The sequence below is a fragment of the Dama dama genome, chromosome 7, assembly GCF_033118175.1.
Source record: "Dama dama isolate Ldn47 chromosome 7, ASM3311817v1, whole genome shotgun sequence".
In the NCBI taxonomy this organism is placed as follows: domain Eukaryota; kingdom Metazoa; phylum Chordata; class Mammalia; order Artiodactyla; family Cervidae; genus Dama; species Dama dama.
Genome location: NC_083687.1, coordinates 52,733,517 through 52,755,717, shown reverse-complemented (window position 1 = coordinate 52,755,717; position 22,201 = coordinate 52,733,517). Strand labels below are relative to the sequence as shown.

The window sequence follows — 22,201 nt, the reverse complement described above, 5'->3', positions numbered from 1 at the left end:
CTCAGCAAGTGTTATTGCAATGATACGCCTATTCTGGCAGAAATAAGCCTTCTTCAACATCAACTTTGGCCCACTCTGGGAGTTTTGATGTGACCCATCATTCGGGTCCATGCAGACCATGAATGTCTCTGTAACAACACCTGAAGTGTCCATTCAGCCAGGGCTGTAGGAAGACGGCGAAGGGTCTGCTGAGAGATTGAGCCTAAGCTCTAACTTCCTGAATGGACCCAGGACCGGAAGCCCAAGAGTCCATCAGCCGGTAACTACCAAGGTCAGAGAAGCAGTTGGGCTGACTTCCGCTGACCCAATGGGAAATGCTGAATGTTCGCAAAGCCTCCTGTCTGAAGTTCTCACCGTCCTGGCACTAAACAGCTTGAGGGAGGAACCACGGGCACCACACCCGGCCCCAGGGCTCGGCTGGTCCCAAGGCTCCAGGGGCAACACGTCCTCCCCCAGGACGGTGCCCCCACGCACGTGGGGGAGAGGCCCCTCCCCAGTTCCTAGCATCAGTATGGCATCTGAGCCCCACGGGAGTGCTCTCAGGTCCTCAGGCCCCAGACTCACAGGCTTCTTCTTGTTTTAAAAGCACGAAGCCGGTGCCATCCTCACCCCTCCTGGGTCAGACCAGCTGTGCGTCTCGGCTTCCAGCGAGGAGCGCCGCCAGCCCCACCCGGCATCTGTGCGCAGGCTAAGCCGGCACCGCGTACCGCGCGCGTGGGCGAGTGTCCGACCAACCGGATAGGACGTCAGGGCTCCGGCAAAGCCCCCGGCACCCCTCGCCCTCAGGCCGGGGCCGCAGCCTCAGGAGCTGAGCTGTGCCGCGGGCTCTCCGCGCCCCTCACGGGCGGGTGGGCGGCCGGCTGCCACGAGGCCTCGGAACTGCGGATGCCCAGGCCAGAGGCCTCCACCGAGCCCCGAGTCGTCATCGGCTGGCTGCACGCAAGGCTCTGTTTCCTCTGCCTGCTCCCTGAGGCTCCTTCCCCACCTTCCTTTTCTTTCTTTACCACCAGTATTTTCTACAGAAAGAGTTTTCCTCTGCAAAAGATGAGCACAGGAGAGTAATATGGCTTTAAGGCCTTTCTCTAGAAGAATCGTTTCTGCTCAGAGTTTGGTCTCTAACTGAACTCTGGGAATTGAAAATAAACAAGTACAGGACACTTCCCACCAGTACGGGGTATTCTGGAAATTACTGACACTTCACCACACCTCGTCTACCTTAATCACCCCTTAGCAAGGTCTGAAAGCTGAACTTCTCTAACTTCTTCAGGAAAGACAAGCTGTCACCTCTCCCTTCATGAGTCTCCCCCATTCCTTCATGATTATCGCATTTGAATGTGAGGTGGCCACAGATGGGCACCCCTTCTCCAGATGCACGCTCAGCAGGAGTGGTGCAACATGCGCTAATGACCCTACTTACAGGACTTCCTCCCAAGCTCACAGGCCCTTAAGTGAAGACAGTCATCATCCCATCTCACAGGTGAGAAAACCAAGGCTCAGAGAGATGACAGGACTTGACAAAGTTGCTCCTGCCATAAGTGGAGGAGGCTGGCTTGGATCTAAGCAGTTGATGACTCCTGGGTCCTCACCTGAATCTAAGCCAATGAAAAAGGGGAGCAAAGCCCCATGATAAACAGGAAAAAAAAAAGCTTTGGCTCAAACTAAATTTTGGGGAAAATGCCATTTGAAAAAAATTTGCAATGTATCTTATAATAAAATCTAAACAATAATTGTACTTTTTTTCTCCCTTAGTATCACCAAAATGTATAGCAGGCTTTTTTTTTTTTTTTTTTCTGGTTTGTAATTTCTTTGACAAAACATTTTGCACTTCACAGGACCATTAATGAAAATATGTGAACCATTTTTAAAAATACTTAAAGGTTTCATTAACTTTCCCAAGGGTCTCACACAGGCCTTTGGTGTCTACCCATAATCCTTCCATATTCATCATCATCTGCTTTTGGCTTTCCTAATTCAAACATTCGCTGGCTTAACTTCCAGAATCTCACTTGCAAATGGCTTTTCCTGTGGTTCCAGCGATTCTCCAGGACCGCCTCCGTCTCTTCTTTCTGCAGTGCACGGACGCCTCGGCCGCCACTCTAAGCCATCTGTAAACACCATGATCCGTTCTCAGTGTTCGGCTCAAACACCTCTGGCCGGCAGCCCCGCGGGATGTGCGCTGTTGAGGCCACCCCTGCTCCGAGGGCTGCTCCCTCAGACGGGGACGCTCGAGTCCGGCCTCCAGGGCTCAGCAGGGGAAGCACAGGAGGAGGGAAGACAGAGAGGGGAGGGAGACACACAGGCTCTCAGGGCACCGGAGCTGCGCTCACCTGTGTCACACCCGCGCCCTGTGTCTCCACTGCACGGACCCCGCGGGCACGCAGCGCACACCGTCCGCTCGCTGGTCCTCCCGAGACAGCCTGAGCTGGACCTGGTCCCCGACACGGAAGAGGACCGAGGGCTGCCCGAGCCCCTGCCACGTGGCCCCGGCCCACGCCTGGCTCTGCACGGCCTGCAGCCCCGTGGACGCTGCCGGCTTACGGGTGGGAGCCGTGCTACGTGAGACCCGAGAGTCGTCAGTTTGGTTTCAAATGTAGGTGCCACAGAAATCGCAAAACATTAAAAAAAAATCAGTGTTAACAATGCTGGAAGTGTCCTCTCAGGAGGTGGGAAGGGACTTGACTTTCTTGAGTGGTAATAACCACTCGCTAAGACCAAGCCTCACTTCAGGAGTCCTTCGTGGGCTTCACTGATGGCTCGGTGGAGCCTGCCAGTGCAGGGGACACAGGTTCAGTCCCTGGTCCTGAAGATCCTGCGCACCGCGGGGCAGCTGGGCCCGAGCGCCACGACTTCTGGGCTTGTGCCCCGGAGCCCAGGGACTGCAGCTGCTGAGACCCACACACCCTGGAGTCCGCGCTCCACAGCCAGAGCAGCCCCCACAGTGAGAGGCACGCAGACCGCAACTAAAGAGAAGGCCACACAGCAACGCAGCCGGCATAGCCGGAAGTAAAGGAACCAGCAACATTCTAAAATCTTAAAAAGAAAAAAGAGCCCATCATGTCCGATCAGTTACACCTCATCCTCTGCAGAGAACAGGCAGTCAGCTCTCTGACGCCCAAGTGTCACAGTCCACAGGGGTGACAGGGGCCGGAGGACGTCACTTACTGCCCAGTCAGAGGCCACCAGAAGCCTGGTCCGGCCACAGTGAGCAGCCAGCGACCTCATCATAAACGCAGGTAGAATGGGTCTGCGCTGAGCCTGCAGGACTGGGCTGGGCTCTCGTGTGGGCTTACTCACACCCCAATTTCACAACAGGTGGCTGCATTGTTTTCAGTAATTCAGGCTGTGATGCTCACCCAAAACCACAGAGCACTCTTAATATATAGCAGTACAAATACATAGTTGGCTGATTTGATATTGGTTTCCATGTTTCTTAGTATGTCTACAGCACTGCAATTTAAATTTACCAGCCAGATTGACAAATACTAACTTAAGTCATTTTTTAAAAGATTATCTTATTTACAAATAGACATCCACATACAGAAAGGGGAGTGCTTCCTACCCATCAGGATTAAATACAAACCAGTTCCAACTGTTTAATGTATACCATGCATCCTCTCATCCCCTAGAGCACTAAATAGCTGTGAGTTTGAATCATTTCAAAGGAAAACTCTCACACTTCGGGAACCTCTCCAGAAATGTTACTATGGCCCTGTGCACTGAGGGATGGGCTCGGACATGGACCCACAGTTTGTTCCCAAAGAAAAGCTGTGCTCCAGCTCTAATTTACAACGAAAGATACAAACGCTCATGTACTTTGGAGGTGGAGGGAGGGCAATGGAGCCACCCTGGATGTGGGCTGTGGACAGTGGGCCCCTCTGCAGGGAGAGCTCATCCCCAGCTGATCAGAAGAGCCGTGAAGACGCTGACTGCTCTGTCCTCAGGCTTCCCTGACTCAGGCCTGACCTCCAGGAGACCTAAGGCCTAAACAGTCTCACAGGGAACTATTTAAATCAGATTTCTTTTCTCCTGTGTTTAGGTGAACATTTGCTAAGCTCTAGGAAGGATTTACCACAAAGTAAAAGTGATACATAAAGAAAAAGATGCTGATCTTAGAGAAGACATTCATCTAGATATGGTGACAATCTCTGGGGCTGTCACCCTCAGCATGACTGACAATCAGCTGAGGGACTCTCGTCCATGGGGCACCTGTGCTTGTGGGCTGTTTAGGAGCATCCCTGCCCTCAGCACCCCACCCTCCAGGGGTGAGAACCAAAAACGTCTTCAGGTGGATCACATGTCCTCTGGGGGCAGGTCACATTTTCCCCACCTTGCTCCCCATCCCAGTGGAGAACCTCTAGTCTGAAGAGTTAATCTTATATTTACAGCAATGAATAAAGAACAATCTTTAGAAAAATAAAGGGGAAAACTGTCGAAAATTTTACCATGATTTGAGTAGTTAATTCTCGCAATTATAGTTTTAAAAAATCTGAAGATTAACTTATGTTAATATAGTTAGACATTTTAAGAAGCAAAATACTTGGCAAAAAAAAGAAAAGCTCAAGTCTAAACCTTAAAACCACAAGTTCATGAACCTTCCAGAGTCTCCCAGTCAGGTGAATACTGTGTTTAGACTGATATATATGGTTTCTTACGAAGCCCATGTTTAGAGGCATGTGCTATAGCATCTAAAAAAGCCTCTACTCCTAAGCAGTCGCTGGACACCATGCATTTGCGGAGTCGAACTGCTAATCATGGGTGTATTTAAGGTGCTTTACTGCCACACACTGTCACGTGGGATTGTAATGTATTTTGTATAAGCTCTGCTTTTTCTCCTGGCCAGCTCTTGGTCATATTCAAGATCAGCTTTTTACTTTAAATCACATTTGTATTTTACTGCCATAAAACTAATGTTTCATTATGATCATTTCTGCTAAACATCTGAAAGGCACACTGCATTTAACCAGAAGAATTCACGTCTTTCACCAAAGACACGAGCCATTGCTCCATTCCATCGTGAAGCCCAGCTCTGCTCCTGGGGGTGACCTGCTCCCATGCCAACTCCAAAGCGTCACCACGTGCGATTTCCACAGGTACAAGCAACGTGTAGGTCGACCCTCCGTCCCCAGGGCTGTGCCAGCCTCGCGCGGACATCAGTCAGTGCCGAGACCGCAAACGCCTCACCCTCGTGCTACTTCCACTTCTTCACTGATGAGACAAATGGGACGAAAAGACTCCACTCCTTCTCCTCATAGATTCTGAGCGCCTCTGGGGAGGGCACACACAGGTGGGCAGCCATTGGTCGTCCCCTAAAACCGCTTTCAGAGAAAGAGGGTCACCTCATGGGCTACTATGTACTTTTAAATTAAGAAATCTTAAAAAATAGAAGTGTGTATGAATTACTACATACACAGAAAGTTAATGTGTAAGTTTAACAAGTCTGTCAAAATATCTCTACAAGTATCTTTAGAGTATTAACTGAACATGTCGGCTGCAGCAAAAACAGCTCATGGGTACAATGACCTTCCTAGTAGGCATGCTTTCAATGTTCTAATCTATAGAACAGTCTCGTATTTTATCATGATAACCAATATATTGGAAAAGTAGCTACTTTGTTTTCACAAGCTACTTTAAAGTAATTTTAAAATTTCTCAGCATTTTTCACATAATCTAATTTTGCTATAGCTAACGGCTCCGTGATGTCAGTCTCTAACTGATCAGCTTTCCAAAGAAACAGCAACGGAAACAAAAAGGTTCTTTGCACATGACATTCTCCTCACAGAAATGTAACAGTTCTAGACAATAGCACAGCCTTTGTTTCCTAAAGAGAGAACATACAAACCTGTATCTTCAAAGGAAAGGCGGCACCGCTGCCACATTCTGTTCTGCAAACGGGACACCGCGTGTATTTACCCACATGTAGAAACATGTAAGTAAAACAGATGAAGCAGCTCAAGTTTAGAGAAACAAGAGGAGAAGTAAAAGGTTTCCAGGTGCATGTCCAGTTTTGTGCAATTTCTCCACGAAGCAAAGCAACTCTTAATTTAAAAAGAATAGTCCATTTTTTACTTTAAAGAGCTGAGTGCTTATGAGTAAAAGCACTATGTTGATATCTGTGAATATCATTATATAATACGAACACACGATGATACATTTTCAACCCTTTATGGACATACAATGCTAGATAGTAAACTACCAATCACTGTTAATTTGCTGTAAATGCTACTCAAGGGCCTCCGCTTTCTTAAAAGCAAACCTGGAGCATGAGCCACCTGCATCTCCGAAGAGCAAGCAGGGGGCTGGCCGGGCAGACAGGCCGCCTCTGATCACGGGTGTCTCCACCAGATCAGGGGCTCTGAGCTGCCACTTCTCACCAGCATCTCTGAAGAGCGAGCAGGGGGCTGGCCGGGCAGACAGGCCGCCTCTGATCACGGGTGTCTCCACCAGATCAGGGGCTCTGAGCTGCCACTTCTCACCAGCATCTCTGAAGAGCGAGCAGGGGGCTGGCCGGGCAAACAGGCCGCCCCTGGTCATGGGTGTCTCCACCAGATCGGGGACTCTGAGCGGTCACTTCTGGGCCAATCAGAACCACCCCAACCACCTTCAGAGCTACTGTGAGCTCACCACGTGAGGAAGTAAGCATGCTTCCAGAGAACCACCAGGACTGCAAGGGAGCAAAGACACGCAGTGCAGGTGAAGCCAGCGGCCGCCTGCCCGGCAGGACCAGCTGGGACCAGCCCTGACGTCGGGTCCAGAGATGACAGGGCGGAAGGACTGAGGGACACACACGTGCTCAAGCTGCTTAAGAAAATAAACTCGAAGCACTAGAGTATCGCAGGCGTACAAACGACAGGCAATTAAAGAGGAACTCTGTGTGTTTACTAAGGTACACCAGAGAGGATCTTCTGAATCCTTTCCTACAAATAACTGTGCACAAAATAAATAAGCTAGAAGGATGTACTGTACAGTGCAGGGAATAGAACCAAGGTTTTACAGTAACTACAAATGGAGAACAGCCTTTAAACACACACACACACACACACACACACACACACAGATTCTTTTCCCATATAAATTATTACAAAATGAGTGAGTGTGTGCTATACAGCAGGTCCTTCTTGTTAATCTGCTCTTTGTGTAGCGGGGTGTATGTGATCTTCCTAAACTTATGATCCGTTGCTCCCCCAGCCTCTCTCCGTTGGTGACCACAGTTTGTTTCCTATGTCTCTAAGTCTGTTGCTGCTCTGTAAGTAAGCTCACTTGTGACATTTAAAGATTCTGCATCTAAGTGACATCATATGCTATTTGTCTCTGACTCACTTCACTCTGTGATCATCTCCAAGCCCATCCGTGTTGCTGCAAATGGCATGATTTTGCTCCTTCTTACAGCGGAGTAATATTCAATTGTATATATCTACCACATCGTCTCTATCCATGCTTTCCGTGTGTGTACACATACATATATATATATATTCAGTTACATTATATATAAATCATTTAATTGTACACCTGAAACCAATACAACATTATGAATCAACCATACCTTAATAAAAAATAAATACATTAAAAAAAAATAAACATTCCTTTTAAAAATAAACGTTTTTAAACAGTCACTAACATCCGTGAAGACAAACAGTTCTCATTGGCAGGCATGCGCAGAGAGGACTGAGGTGGGATTTATATTTAAATGTAAAGCTACTTATTCTACAACTAAGAATGTTTTTCCCTATCCTAACCTAACCCCCAACAATTGAGTTTTCTTTTTTTGCCAGTGGAAAATTTGAGGGGGGTAGCACAGAAGACAAGACGCATTGACATGTTTGTGACTGGGAGGCTGGACGGTCGGTCCCCAGCACCCCAACCCGCTCCAGAGGCGGGGATGGCCAGGCGCCCCCTCTCCCGGCTACTCAGGATGCCCCACACTGCTGAGCCTGTTCACTGGCTCTCCTTTTAGCATCAGCGGCGGCAGCCGGATTCTTATGCTCCAGCAGTCCATCGTGGGAATTTTTAACTTAAGCAATTACAAAATTAAAATGTATTGCCACTAAACATACCAGTATAAACGTCACTTTAATCTTTCCTCATGACTTGCTGGTTTAATTACGTGGCTACACAGTCACATAAAATTTCATTGACCAAGTTATAAGCATTACTAATTTTTGGACATGAAACAACTTACAACACTGGATTTCTCATTCATTTGCAAGCTAAAATCCTAAATGATAGTGAAATTTAATAAAACTTCTTAGAACTAGATTAAACAGATGACTTTCACTTTGTAGGTGTACATGTTTTGTTAAAGCTTTCTCATGCTTTAGTAAACCAGAAATAATGAAAGGAGTACACATTTTCTTATTTAAAACCTAATATTTGGAAAAGGAGACTTGGCATGTTGCTCGCAGTCTCAAAGACAACCACAAAAAGGCAATAAGCCAATGCAAACAAATATGATTTTCTGAAAAAGAAAATAAATAAAGATTCTAAAGCAGTGATTTCAAATGCACCTTAAGACACACTCCAGAAGCACAGAAATGTCTGGGTGCTTGTTAAATGTAATGTAAAGAAGGAACATTGAGTGCTCAACTGATTCAAAGTGAGAAAGGGGAGACCACAGGTGGAGGCTTCAGAGCGACAGTGACGTGGGGAAGAAGCCCTGGTTCCCGCCCAGCCCCTCGTGTTCCAAGGACACCGCCCAACTCTCGGGTTCACACATGCGTGGTGAGCCCTTCCAATGGAAATGGTAAACCCGGGACACTGCTCAGCTCCATGCTGAACAAAACCCCTAACACAGCTAATAGGTAATTAAAGCTAGATTTGCATGTCTTCATCTACCGCTTCTGACACTCGCATCATTAAAAACAGATGTGAAACGGCCCCAGTCTGCACGGCACATGTGTAGAGCCCATGCATGCATGTGCTTACACATGCACGCACACACACACACACACGTCCCTGAGTGGAGCCAGGCGCTCTCCTCCCATCGGCACCTGTACTGACCTCTCCGGGGGCTCTCGTGGTTGAAGAGGATGCCATTCACTGCAAACAGGTTGTACGCCTCCCGGAAATTCACCACAATCCAGTAGGCGTAGAGCTTTGCTGCCCCTGTTGGAATAAATTTTTAAAAGCAAATCAAAGAGTGTCTTACTGTAAAACAGATTTTCACTCAAACATGTAACAACTTGCAAAATTTACAGTTCACAATGTATCAAGATAGGGAAGAAATGAATCAAAAGCCAAGGACAAAATAAAGGTTGCTGTGCCAGTCAGTCATGAAACAAGGAAGCACTTCAGAGCGTCTCCCTCCGTGACAGCCGCAGCGCCCCCCAGGCTAGCTCACCTGCAGTGTGTGCCGCAGAGCGGGCGGGCCTTTGCTGGGCCTCGCCCCCTTTTTCTTTGTTCCAAGGAATTAGTAGCTGAAAACGCGGGTCTTGGTATTCTAGCTGCTTTACAGTTTATCTCTAAAGTCTTCTGTGATATTCTTTTCATAGATATATTAGACGCAATAGATTTGTCTATCTGTTTTAGGGTTTCCCTGGTGGCTCAGATGGCAAAGAATTCACCTGCAATGCAGGAGATCCAGATCGATCCCTGGGTCAGGAAGACCCCCTGGAGAAGGGAGAGGTAACCCCCTCCAGTATTCTTGCCTGGAGAATCCCATGGACAGAGGAGGCTGGCAGGCTACAGTCCACGGGGTCACAAAGAGTCAGACACTACTCAGCGACTAACACTTTCACTTACGGGTTTGAGCTCAGGGAGAATTTAAACTGAAAAGTGGAATAACACCAGAGATATCATTTTAGCACGACCCACACAGTCCAGTACAAAGAATCTTGCGGGAAGCAACTTCCGTCTCAGCGCTTTGTCTGGAGGGTGCAGTGAGACAGCGATTTCACCCCAAGGACCCTGCCTGCGCACAGGTGCCTGGCTGGCAAGTCACGCCCCTTGGTCCGTCTGCCCAGCCACCGCCCACCACGTGACGCCAGCCCCCGGGCAGGACTGGGCCTCGAGTTCTCACCGTAAGGAGAGCGCGGGTAGAAAGGCGTGGTCTCCTTCTGGGGTATCTCCTGCACCTTCCCGTAGAGCTCGCTCGTCGAGGCTTGGTAGAACCGCACCGAGTTGATAAGGCCACAGGTCTTCACCGCGTCCAGGAGCCGCAAGGTGCCCACGCCATCCACGTCAGCCGTGTACTCCGCCAGGTCAAACGAGATCTGAAAACAGCAGGTGCCAATGCAGCCATGTTAGTGCAGACCCGCAGCAAAGACCCTCAGAGGTGACAGGCTGCAGCTGCTACTTGGAAGGGTTCCGTTTGTGGGAAAATGTTATTTTCCAGCAGCAGAGTAAGAGCGTGGATGTCATCTGTTTCTAACGTCTTGTGGATGGAAAAATACCTTAAGAAAAGTGGTATCAATTCCCTGTGGTGACACGGGGAATGCCTGGACCACACTCACTGCCTCCTAACTCCAGGCTCAGGTCCCTGGGGCTGGGCTCCTCAGAACGCGAGCCTCTGCCCCGTAGGACCGCTGGGCGCCGGGCGTCCTGGAAGGGTTCAGTGGGCCAAGCTCTGGGTGGGGGGTGGCAGGGAACCCACATTTCCAATGAGCCCCATTTAATTTTTATGCACAGAGAAGTTTGGGAACATGGGAAAGAACTGTTTTAGCTTCTATTTTTAATTAAGCTACAAGCATGACTTTTTAGTACCTTCTATACATATAATATAGGCTTCTCAGGTGGCTCAGTGGTAAAAGAACCCTCTTGCCAATGCAAGAGATGTGCGTTCAGTCCCTGGGTTGGGAAGATCCCCTGGAGAAGGAAATGGCAGGCCTCTCCAGTATTCTTGCCTGGAGGATTCCATGGACAGAGAAGCCTGGAGGGCTACAGTCCATGGGGTTGCAAAGAGTCAGTCATGGTTTAACAACTAAACAACAACACATGTATCTTTAATTATGAGACACACTGCATACAGCGTGATGCTGACGCGTGTGGAGCTGACGGGCTTTGGAGAAGAGGGTGTTAGGGACTCACTCAGCACTCTGCGGCTCTCACATGCTTTATTTAAGAATAAACGTGACCGACGTGCTATTTTCTTCAAGTAACTGTAAATACAATAAATAAATTAACCTTATATTAAAATCTCCTAAACTAATAAAAACCATTGTCTGCAAATCGCTGTCCCGGTGTGTGTGCTCACAGGCACGCACACGGTCAGCCTCACGCTGAACGCAATGTGCCCCGTCCCAGGGGCCTGCCCTGCCCTCCTCTCCGCCCACAAAGCCCAGAGGCCCTCCACTCCATTCACCCAGCCTTCACTCACTGTCCAGCTTCCCCATTAAAACGAGGCTCCTGAGGGCAGAGTTTCCTCGTGTTAAGCAGGAGCCCTGGGCCTGAAACATGGCTTGTGTCAGTGTTGGGTGGATGAATGAAGACAGCCATTGACATTTAAATGTCGAACACAGAAATAGCAAATAAGACTACAAAGACTACAAGAAAACATGGGCTATCAGAAGATGGAAGAAGGTTGATAATCTAATCTTACTGAAACAGGTACAATTTCAAAGAGTAAGATACACGAAACTCTTGTCAATTTCAAAACTTCAGCATAACAGTTACAACAAAGGCTGCACGGTCCCGCTGCACAAAGATGCAGAGCTCAGAGCAGAGGAGCGTCTGGGGCTGCAGGTGGGAAGCAGTTGAGCGAAGGAAGACCTTGCCGCCCCCGACACGCTCACCAGGTCGTGATGTGCCAGGCACATCAGGACAGCGGCAGGGCCGCCGGGACCCAGGGCGCTTCAAGTCAAAGGAAAATAGGAAACATAAGTTCAAATACAGAGCAGATTGCTCTGATCAACATTCAAAGATATAAACGCATATCCCAGAGTTATCCTCATTCAGAGAGGGGCAGAAATCGGAGCCTCCTGCCCAGAGCGCTGTGGGGACCCAGATGGAGGTGCCGGAGGCCTGCTCTCACCCCGCACGACTTCGTAACACGTGAGCGCGGATTCTGGAAGCATCCTCACCAGACCGGGCCCAGCTTTCGGCACAGGGCTCACACCACGCAGGGCCAGGAAGGTCGGCGGTCCCACCACCCTCACACCCCTCCCAGGCGGCGTCTCCTCCTGGCGTCACCTCTGACCTCAGAGCCCAGTTGCCCACGGCCTAGTGGCCCGGAGCCCCCAGGACAGGAGCCTTGTCTGTGTGTGCCTGTGTTTCCTGTTTTCCCATCAGTGAGAACCTGAAGGGTGGCGGGGGGTCTGAAGTGACCTGAGCGTACAGTTAATAAGGGAGTGGACTTTACACGGGAAGCAAACTTGATTTCTGAAATCTCAAGGTAAGAGCCAGCATTTCCTGAGTACAGATGTCGCCTCAGACCCTCAGAGGCTGCTGCTGCAGGAGAACTCTGTGTGGGAAGAGGCAGCCGGGCCCCGGGTGCCGCCTCCGCCTCTGGGAGACGCGGGACCACACAGGCAGCCGCCCGCTGCCACGCCTCCTCGGAGCTGGAATCTGCAAGTGCGATGATTAATCAAGGAGAGCAACAATAAAACACCCGTCTCCACGGACACGGCGCTTGGTGGGCAGCCACCTCCTCACAGCTGGGACGAGGGGAGATCGGAGCCTGGCGGCGGGACAGCAGGGGCCTGGCCCACAGGGGCGACGCAGCCTGGCAGAGGGGCTTCCTGGCCGATCTGGGGTAAGGGGCAGCGCTGTTTACGGGGTGTCCACCCCGAGCAGCAGGGCGCCCTGTCCTGAGTGCAGGGCATGCAAAGGTGAAGGAGTCCCCCCACCGGCCTCCGGGTGCAGAACAGCGAGGGGAGTGAAGGGACCCCAAGGCTGAGGCCACGGGGACTGAGAGGGGTGGGGCTGAGACGGCGACAGGGTCTGGGGACCACGGAGGGTAGGGAGCCAGAGACTCAGAGAGGGGCGAGGACACGGACAGAGGAGAGAAGGCTCAGGGAGGAGACGCCCCCAGGAGCCAGCGGAGATGTGGAGGGGGGCCCCCTGACGGGGGGTCAGCACGAGCAAAGACCAGACGGTCACCCTGGCCGTGCTGGGAACCAGGAGGCTCCAGCTCAGGTGGGAAAAGCCGGGGACAGAGGCGGGCCATGCTGGGGCAGGCCGCGGTGCAGTCTTGCTCAGGGGGCACTGGGGAGCCAGCGATGGCACCAGAACAGAGGAGGGGCCTCGTTTCAACCAGGCTTTGTGCTGTGGACTCGCTCCCGGCCTTGGCTCTCTGTGCCTCTAGACCAGAACCTCCTGACACTCACAAGCCCAGTTTTATATGATCTTTTCCTTATTTCACTGCAACTATATTTTTATTCAAAAACATTTATAATGATAATTTGAAACATCTAACAATCATAAGGTTATCAGTCCGTCAGCGTGGCACATTCTACCCAGACTAAACAAAGGGGACATCTCTGTGCAAGTCTGCACACCCAACGCAGTTTCCATTGAAAGTGAGAATCGCTCAGTCATGTCTGACTCTTTGCGACCCCATGGACTACACATCCTTGGAATTCTCCAGGTCAGAATACTGGAGTGGGGAACCTTTCCCTTTAGGTTTTTAAAAAAATATTCCAAGTCGACATTCGTGGAGTTTGGACAAGACAACCGCCCCAGGCATCGTGCGCCTGACAACTCCAATCCCACGAGAGCCGTCTGCCCACTGCCCGCACGGGGACCCCACGTCCCACCCATCCGCTCAGCACACGGCAGGGCATGAAATCGTTTGTGGAACAGACGAAGGACAAGTTTCAACTTCTCTCCCGATTCCACTTTTTATCCGTGAAGATGAACAGAAACACTGACTAATCAGAATCTCGGCCCAGTCTCTCAGAACCCACACCCCCTCCATGAACAAGCCCCACCCACCCACGTCGGGGCCTGACGCACACAACCTCACGGCACATCGCTGCATCTTCGATTATTCTATGGTCTGAATCACGGCAGAGTCCTGACCTCGGTGACTAAGTCCCAAAACCACATAGGTGTACTAAGGCGCTAATGTGACAGTGCTTTTGGACAGATAATCAAAAAGTGAATGACCGATGTAGCTCTGAGCCCTCACTGATAAAGTTCACAGCTTCAGTCTCTGCATTACTCTGATCACACACACACACGAAGGCTCTAACTGCCCTGAAACCCCGGGCCAGGAGGCCTGGGAGTGACTGGAGGGATTATCTGCATCAGGGAGACTCAGCCAAGAGCCTTAAACACTTAAGCAAGGGATTAAACTGTCTGTTGAAGACAGTCCAGAGGCCTCCCGCCACCACGCAGGCAGCGGGGACTCGGGGAGCCCTCGGCACAGACCAAGTCCGAGCAGCTCCTAGTAGGGCACAGGAGGGCCGGAACGGCGTCCACTCTTCGCATGAAGCATCCCTCTCTCTTCCAGCCTCTGCCATGACAGCTGGAGCGGCCACTACTACACGCTGAAGTGGGAATTCAGCACTTCCCTTTGCATCCCAACAGCTAATTGGTCCTCAGTCCACAGACCATCAGGACAGCAACCACAACACGGGAACTGCTGGGAACGTTAGGTGGGCCTGAGAAGCTACAGGGTGCTCAGCTGCAGGAACGTGGGTCCCGTCCTGTGAGGGAAGAGAGTTTCATTAAGATGAAGAGGAGCCAGAGCTCCTGGCAGGAAACTAACAGCTCAGGGAGATTTAGCCCCAAGCAAGTGGGGCATCCGAGGGTCCCATCTCAAGACAGGCCACAGCAGCAGCGCAGCATGTGAGCACACACAGTGTCTGTCCTTTTTGCCTCCATTTCTCTTGAGGTGCTTTTTCTTCCAAAAGCAGAACGTAAGCATACAGTCTATCAATTTTAGGAGAAATAATACACTAAGCCATTGGGGGAAATGCACAAAACACGTCAGGACACTGAAAACTGGACCGTGGAGGCCGTGCATTTAAGATGCGAGAGAGAGAGAAAAGGGACAGTAGCCACACCCTCAGACCCCGAATCCCCACAGATCTCGGCTTCAGTTTGGGGCCGAGAAACAGAAAAGGAGCCGTCTCACCGCAAAGGGCAGAGACGCAGAACAGAAAGCAGTGCCCCCCACCCGCGCGTGGGGAGGCCTCGCGGTCACCACCCTCCAGGAGCATCTTCTGGACGCAGAGAGTTCGAGAGAGTCTAGAGGACACAGACCAGCTGTCACATGGGCAGAGGACTCAGGAGGGCGAGATTTCTTCCCATTGTGAACTCTTAGCAGGAAGCGGGTGCAGTGACTCAGGCTCTGTTAAATAATAGAGGATATGAATAGAAAGATTATAAACCCGCTTGTTAGGCTTGAGAAGACCTGAAGGGGCTGTGAAGGGGCACACCCTTCACTGAAGTCTGATTAGGCACTAAATTAACAAAACAGAAGTCCATCTGCAACTGAGCGGTTTTGAAAAACAATCTGCTTAACATGCTCCCTGTGGAGCAACCCACGCTCTTGAGAAGCAGGTTGTGCGTAAGAGAAACCACAGTCTTAGGGGCAGGGACACGCCTCCATCCTGCTCTCCATCATGCCCAGGGCAGAGTGATATTCCGTAAGGACATGAATAAGAAAGAGCCAAGTATTCCAATACCACCAAACATGGCACATCTCCTCAGAAAGGACAGGGACATCGAAATCGCTCCTTCCTCCGTGAATGCCTTTCTCTAAATCCCAGTGTCCATTCTAAACAGGAGTCATTCCCACAGGAACAAAATAATGTGAAAGCCTGATGCAAACATAAGACTAAGGCAATGCAGCGACGTGCAGTCTCTAGGAGGAAAACATCATTAACGACAGCACTGCTGCTGTTCACGCTTTTAGTATGTGTTTAGTGCTATTAAATGGCATTTTAAAAGTAGAATTTTCTATAACAAAAAAGTGCATAAGCAGGTATTAGCCATACACTTTCAAAATGTGGGAAAAAAAACCACTGCATTTTCATGGTTTTTTTTTCCACATTGAAACTGCTGCGTGGTACAAAAGTTAGATTTCACAGGAAAACAAAGGTCACGCTGGGCAGGATGCATGTCTCACTCTTTTGAACACTGCCCAGTGTGGTGCTTGCTAAACTGCAGACTGACGTCTGTCCCCCTGGGCCCTTTGAGCTGAGTGGCCGAGCAGAGCCAGGAGGCTGGGGTGGGGGGCAGATGGCCGCACACACAGCACGTCAGGCCAACAGACACCTGAGACCAAGAGGACACTGATTTCAGAGCAAATGCGGAAAATAACTGCATCCAAGTCAGAGTTGAGCAGGGAAAGAAAGAACTAGAATGAACGCGTGAGTTCTCAGAAGAAGGAAATGCAACTTGCTGGGATAGTAGCTTCCTTGGGTAAGGTGCAGATGCCTCTGGGTGTGTGATGGGTGGATGACAAACGAGGAGAAAGTGACACAGAAGGTGCCGACGGCGAGTGATAAACTCGAGGCTCTACTCCTTGTTATCAGTAACCTAAGCCTCAGTCTCTTTCTCCCACATAAAGTCCTTTCCAGGCTTATTCCTCTGTGTATCTGAGGACACCACACAACCCTCCTCTTGACTGACATGATGGTCAGTGGAAGCAAGGGAAACACAGGCTCCACCTTCTGTTCCAAGCAGCCAGTGAGTAACGTGGCCAGAGGTGCGGCAGGAAAGTGCTGGCCTTGAAGGTGAAGGGCGTCCGGGCAGCCTGGGCGCCCCGCCCAGCACAACGCAGCTGCCCCTGGTGACCCTGACATCCTTGCTGAGTCCACCACCGCACACCCCGGGTCTCTCGTCATGACCTTTGCACAGATGCAACGTTCCAAACACATCTCCCAGCCTCCGGTCTGGGCTTTCTAAACTCCATCTTCCATGCTACCTGAGTGATCTTCCCAAAATGTAAAATCTAATCAGGCCACATTCTTCTAGAAGTAGAATGGCTCCTCACACCGTTCAGATGAACTTCAAACACGTTAGTATAAATAATTCAAAAATAATTATTTACTCATGCTAAAGAGAGAACCAACAAGATCTACAATTGAAGAGAGAATTTACACCAGAGGAAATGAAAATAATAGCACATTCTGAAAATGACCTTAAATAGTTCCCCTTAATATCTCTTTAATGTTGACTTCATATATATCTCAAAGAGACCAAACAATTAATAACATCAGCTAAAAACAGGAAATAATTTTTGAAAACAGGCAAAATGAAACAATAACAGAGTGAAAAAGACTGAAAATACTGGAAATAAGCAGTCAGAGAAATCAAAACTATGACGACTGAAGACAGGCAAAGTGCTTAGAAAAGACACCTAGAAATATCACAGCAAAAGTACACACCAAAAGAATGGGTACATTTTGTGAGACTTGGGTTCCTTCCATCTTCAATAGCTAGCACAGAGCCAGGAATGTCACCCCAAAACACACAGATGCAGTGAAGAGAGGGAGAGAGGTGGGGAAGGGTGATGGACAAGGGAACCAGAGCTGGATACAAACCAGGTCCTCCGGAGTCAGGAGGCAGCCTGAGGTTGCCGCCGTGAGCCTGCCATGGCGAAAGCAGGGTGAATCAGCGAGTGCAGGTGGCCCGGGGTGCACACACGGCTTTATTCCAAGCAGAACTACTTTGTGTCTGGATGCAGAAAGCTCAGGCATATTTATGACGGCTTGAAAAGTGGATGACCTAGAAAACTAGTGAGTGCCAATAATATCAAGTTTCAGCATTTCTGTTATTCAAAAGAACATCACTTTCCTCTAAGATTTATTACAGTAAGACAGGTCTTAAATCATAGGTAATCTGCAAATGATGTTCTTTGTGTTCTTAAAAACGTCTGAGAAAATGACCTTCCCTGGGAGCTCTCTGAGTAAGATGAGATGTTGGTACCTGCTCTTTCTCTCTGAAATGTTACAGGTGCCCTGGAGATTAACTGCCCGGGAAGTGCCAGCATGGTCTGGGCAAGTCCAGCCTGAGCAAGGGCACCTCCCGTGATGCCAGACACTGCAGCCTGGGAGCTGCTAAACTCGCCACCTTCAGCGACCCTGGCCTTCCATCTGCAGAAGGGCCAACAGTCTCCCTATGAAGCTAGTCTTTCACTGCCTTAAAGAGAGCAAAGCACACATTACTAATTAAGCAGCAAAGCCAGGTGAATTAAGTTCATGAGGACGCAGTGCAGCACGACCATGGCGGTCTAACATCAGCTTATCTCCAAGCTTCTTCACAAAGGTTTCGAACTCACAGAAAAGACAACGGCTATGTGAAGACCCTGCGAAGCACCCGGGTTCTGACCCCACAGGAAACTTGAGTCTGGCCTGAGCTTTACCTGTCGCTCCCCTCACTGCCGTTCATTTAATGACCCGGGCGGCTGTTGGGGAGACTGTGTAAGAGCGATTCATCTTCCAGGGTCGTCTCCAAACCACGCCGCCCAAGTGCCAGGTTCAGACCACACAGGGTTTGAGAGTGAGGGGTGGGGTGGAGACAGAAAGAGGGGACACATGAAGAAGCACCGGGCCCCGCCTCACGGAGGCGACACGGAGCCCCTTCTCTGAGAGCACGGGAGACCAGGGCTGAGCCTGAGGCCGCGCTGCTGCCTGAAGCAACACCGCCCTCCACTGAGAGGGTCGCGTGGCGCCCAGGGCGGCCGGCCAGCGCCGTCACTGCGCGTGCGCTGCGCGTGGACGCAGAGACGCAGAGACGCAGAGCAGGGACTCGGGAAACCGCCAGGGAGTCGGGCACAAAGATGTGCAAGGAGAGCCCATCCATTCCCCTTGCTTGTGTCAAGCGGGAGAAGCGGAGCGAATGTGGGAACGGAATGTTTAAAACCTGCTTTCACCTGGTTTTCATTCTTTTCTACGTATTAATACGTCCAGATAAAACACCCTCAAAACGCAAAATCCACGGAAAGTTGTAGTGTCTCTCTGACAGGCAAGTTTCTCACATTTTATTTTACTTTCACTTTTTGCTGCAGATACACTGAGTCATGCTATTTGCAAAACCAGCATCCGATCCACTTTAAGTCCTCTTATTGCTTATTCAGCTAAGTATCACAGAGCAACTCTCGAGGTTCCAGGCGCCAAAGACACAAACGAAACAAGCAAAGAGCTCTGCCCTCGCGGGGCTCGCTCTCCAGTGATGGGAGAAGGGGACTGACAATACGAAGAAGGAAGACCCACAGACTCACCCCCCAGGGACGAGAGGTGTGCAGGGGGGAGCAGGCCGTGGCACCAAGGACGCCAGGGAGGCTCCCTGAGCACAGGGGCGAGCCCCGGGACAGACATGGGGAGCCCCAGCGGGCGGCTGGGAGAGACCCCAGGACAGACACGCGGAGCCCCAGCGGCTCGGCTGGGAGAGACCCGGGGGCCAGCTGGGCGCTGGGCACCTGCCCAGCGCTCTTCCAGCGCTCAGTCATCTATGAGTCAGAAACTACTATTATATCTAGTTTACATCTGGAAGAAATGAGACTCAGGGCAATTAAGGAGCTTGCCTAGGTCACAGTCGGTAAGTAGTAGAGCTTGGATTAACACGAGGGGAAAAATAATAATATACGGGAAAAAACCAAACTACCACCAACGCCCCCCGAGCGCGCCTTCACATTAGTGCTTCCTGCAACCACAAGCGAGACACACAGAACTGGTGCCCTTGTTTTTCTCTGCAATTTAATACCGGGACGATGCTTCCCTTTTTCTAAAAACAGGCTGGCTGTGATTTAGAATCCACTTGCCTATGGCAGTATATATTCAGGCCATTTCCACCATTCGGAACGTATTTCCCCATAGGTGTAGGATTGAAAACAGTGGCCTAGTTTTCATACAAGCCTGTTTGATTCAGAATACAGCTAAAAAACACACGGATTCAGTTTTAAAAAGGAGGGAATAATTCTGATCTTCCCATGAGGGAAATTATGCACTATATTCCATATTGTAGCTTATAATTTTCACAAAGCATCAACAAAGCAAAGCAAAAATTACTCTTCAACAAACACGGAGGGCACACTTCCATGCCTGGGCACAGAGCAGAGTTTGGGGACAGAAAGATGAATGAGGCACTGCCTCTGTAATCCAAACACTTGCAAGGGAGTGAGTGAATAAACAGGCCCGAGGAGCCAGGCCGTCAAGGAGTCGAGGCACTGAGGTGAGCCAGGGGAGGGGACAGGAGGGGAGGACATCCCCCTCACTGGACAGACAGGGAAGGCGCAGGGGGAGATTGCGTGCTCAGAGGCATGGAGGACTGCCCCTGTGAAGAAGCGATCACCGTGAAGTCATCCTATGTCATTTGCTGCTTAACTGCCTGGAGCTATAGCTTCCAGCTTCTTCCTCATCTCCACTCTTTCACCCAACAACCAGCTGGGTCATCAGGTGGTGGATGGACAGAAGCTGGTTCTGGCATAATTTGTGGGCGTGAATTCTTCAGGGGACCTGGGCAGGGGGCATCAGTACCTCTGCCCAGCACCCAGTGAGAGAAATCAGGCTCTGGGCAGACCTCTCTGTGACAGGCTTCCTCCCCATGGGGTCTCACTGCCGGGGTCCCCGCTGGGGCCCAGCCTTGCAGACCAGCAAGAGAGGGCTACTTGCAGCTGCCCTTTCTGCCATTTCTCCAGTTCTCCTCCTCCCTGCTCCAAGTGACTGCTTCCATCAGCTGGGACTGGGCTCACATCAAAGTGAAAGAAAAGCTCAAAAAGAGAAGCTGACACAAGTTGAAAGTTCCCCCTCCCCTTGTATAAGTCTGCCTGTAGAGAGAAAGGCCTGGTAGCCCCACAATTACTAAGGATGCCAGTTCTCTCCATGGCTCCGCTATCCACATCATAATGCTTCCAAGCCCTAGTCCAAAATGGCTGCCAAGATTCCTGCTACCACATCCACCCTCCCACCAAGAAGATTCTTCCCATTCCCCTCTGTGGACACACACACACACACACACACACACACACACACATTTTATAGACTGTAGCAGATGTCATGTCTATTTGAAAGTAATTTCATAGAAGGCAGTCACATGCACAAACAAATTATAAAGGGAGCTGGGAATGTAATTATTATAGAAGACGATACACTCAGACAAAACTTCAGAACTGTATCCCTGAGAAGGAGAAAACGGGAGCTGAGGGACAAATCAAGCATTTCTGCCACACTCGCTAAGCAGACCTCCCACCAAGGAGTGAGACGACAGCCTTTCTGGAAGCTGCACCAGTTCCCCAGTAATTCCTGCAATGTCCCCAACCCTGAGCTTGGGAAGAGACGCCCACAGTACCCCAGCAGGCTGGTGCTCACACCTGACGACCCCTCCCCTCTTCCTGCCTGTCTGCTCTGACGGCTGGGGAGAGTCCACTACAGGGTAGAGGAGGGAAGCGCCCAGAGAGGACAAGGCTGGTCCAGAGGCTGCTCCTGGGCCCGAGGAAGGGCCGCGAGAAGCTGCCGACTCCCTGAGCATGTGAGGCGGCATCACCCCCGGACCTCCATCTCGGGCACAAGTCACAGTCCCCTCGGCACCCACCCCCTGGGGTCTTCCTAGAAGAGGCGGGCTCTCTGCTTCGTTCCCAGGCACTGGGAGGGGAGGGCCCCCCTTTTGGCCTGTGAACCCCTGCGGAGCTTGCTCCCACTGGCCATTTGCTGGGCGGAGGCCCCTGGGAGAGGAGGAGAGCCCCGGCGCTGCGGGGTCTCTGCAGCCAGCGCACTGGCAGCGTCACACCCCGCTCCATAAGGAGCACGGGGCACCCTGCGGGGGGCGGAGCATCCACACCAGAGGGGGGTGCCCCAAAGCAGCGGCTCAGGGGGCTCGTGTCACCTCCAAGCAGGACAGAGCCCCGTGAAAACACACAAAGAAACGGAGGGCCCAGAAAGTGTGAGGAAAGCGAAGACACAGCCGCTCAGCTGAGGTGCCCAGTGGAGACATGTGACCTAATAAAACACTGAAGACAACCAAAGTCTTGGTGTGAATTCCAACTCGATAATCTCCCCGAACAGACAGGAATAGTGGTGCGCACACAGGGGAAATGCAACCGTGACAGTTGGGGGCGCCCACAGCTGCGAGCTGAGCGGGAGGAGCTGCAGCCATCGCTGGGTCAGGGAGACCCTCTGAGCATCCGGCCGCGGGTGCTGACCACGGACCCCAGACCTGGGGGTTCTCAGTGCAAAAACAAGGAGAAAGTCTCCATGAGCCCCCAGCAGGAGCAGAGGAGGGCAGGGAAGGAGGAAACCCAGGGGGAGCGGAGATGATCCTAAATGCCAAACACAGATGAGGGAGAACCCAACAAACCTGAGGGAGAGGACCACAACCCCAG

The 22,201-nt window shown here is 50.9% G+C and overlaps 1 protein-coding gene across 1 annotated transcript in view; it reads right to left on the bottom strand.

Moving 5' to 3' along the window:
* The window catches only part of GMDS (GDP-mannose 4,6-dehydratase), a 432,217-nt gene that overhangs the window by 233,640 nt on the left and 176,376 nt on the right, over positions 1-22,201 (bottom strand). Inside the window, exons 5-6 of the mRNA XM_061147748.1 lie at positions 10,013-10,205; positions 8,995-9,099 (exon numbers count right to left, since the gene is read on the bottom strand). Coding sequence (XP_061003731.1) covers positions 8,995-9,099; positions 10,013-10,205 — 298 coding nt within the window. The remainder of the gene's footprint in view (positions 1-8,994; positions 9,100-10,012; positions 10,206-22,201) is intronic.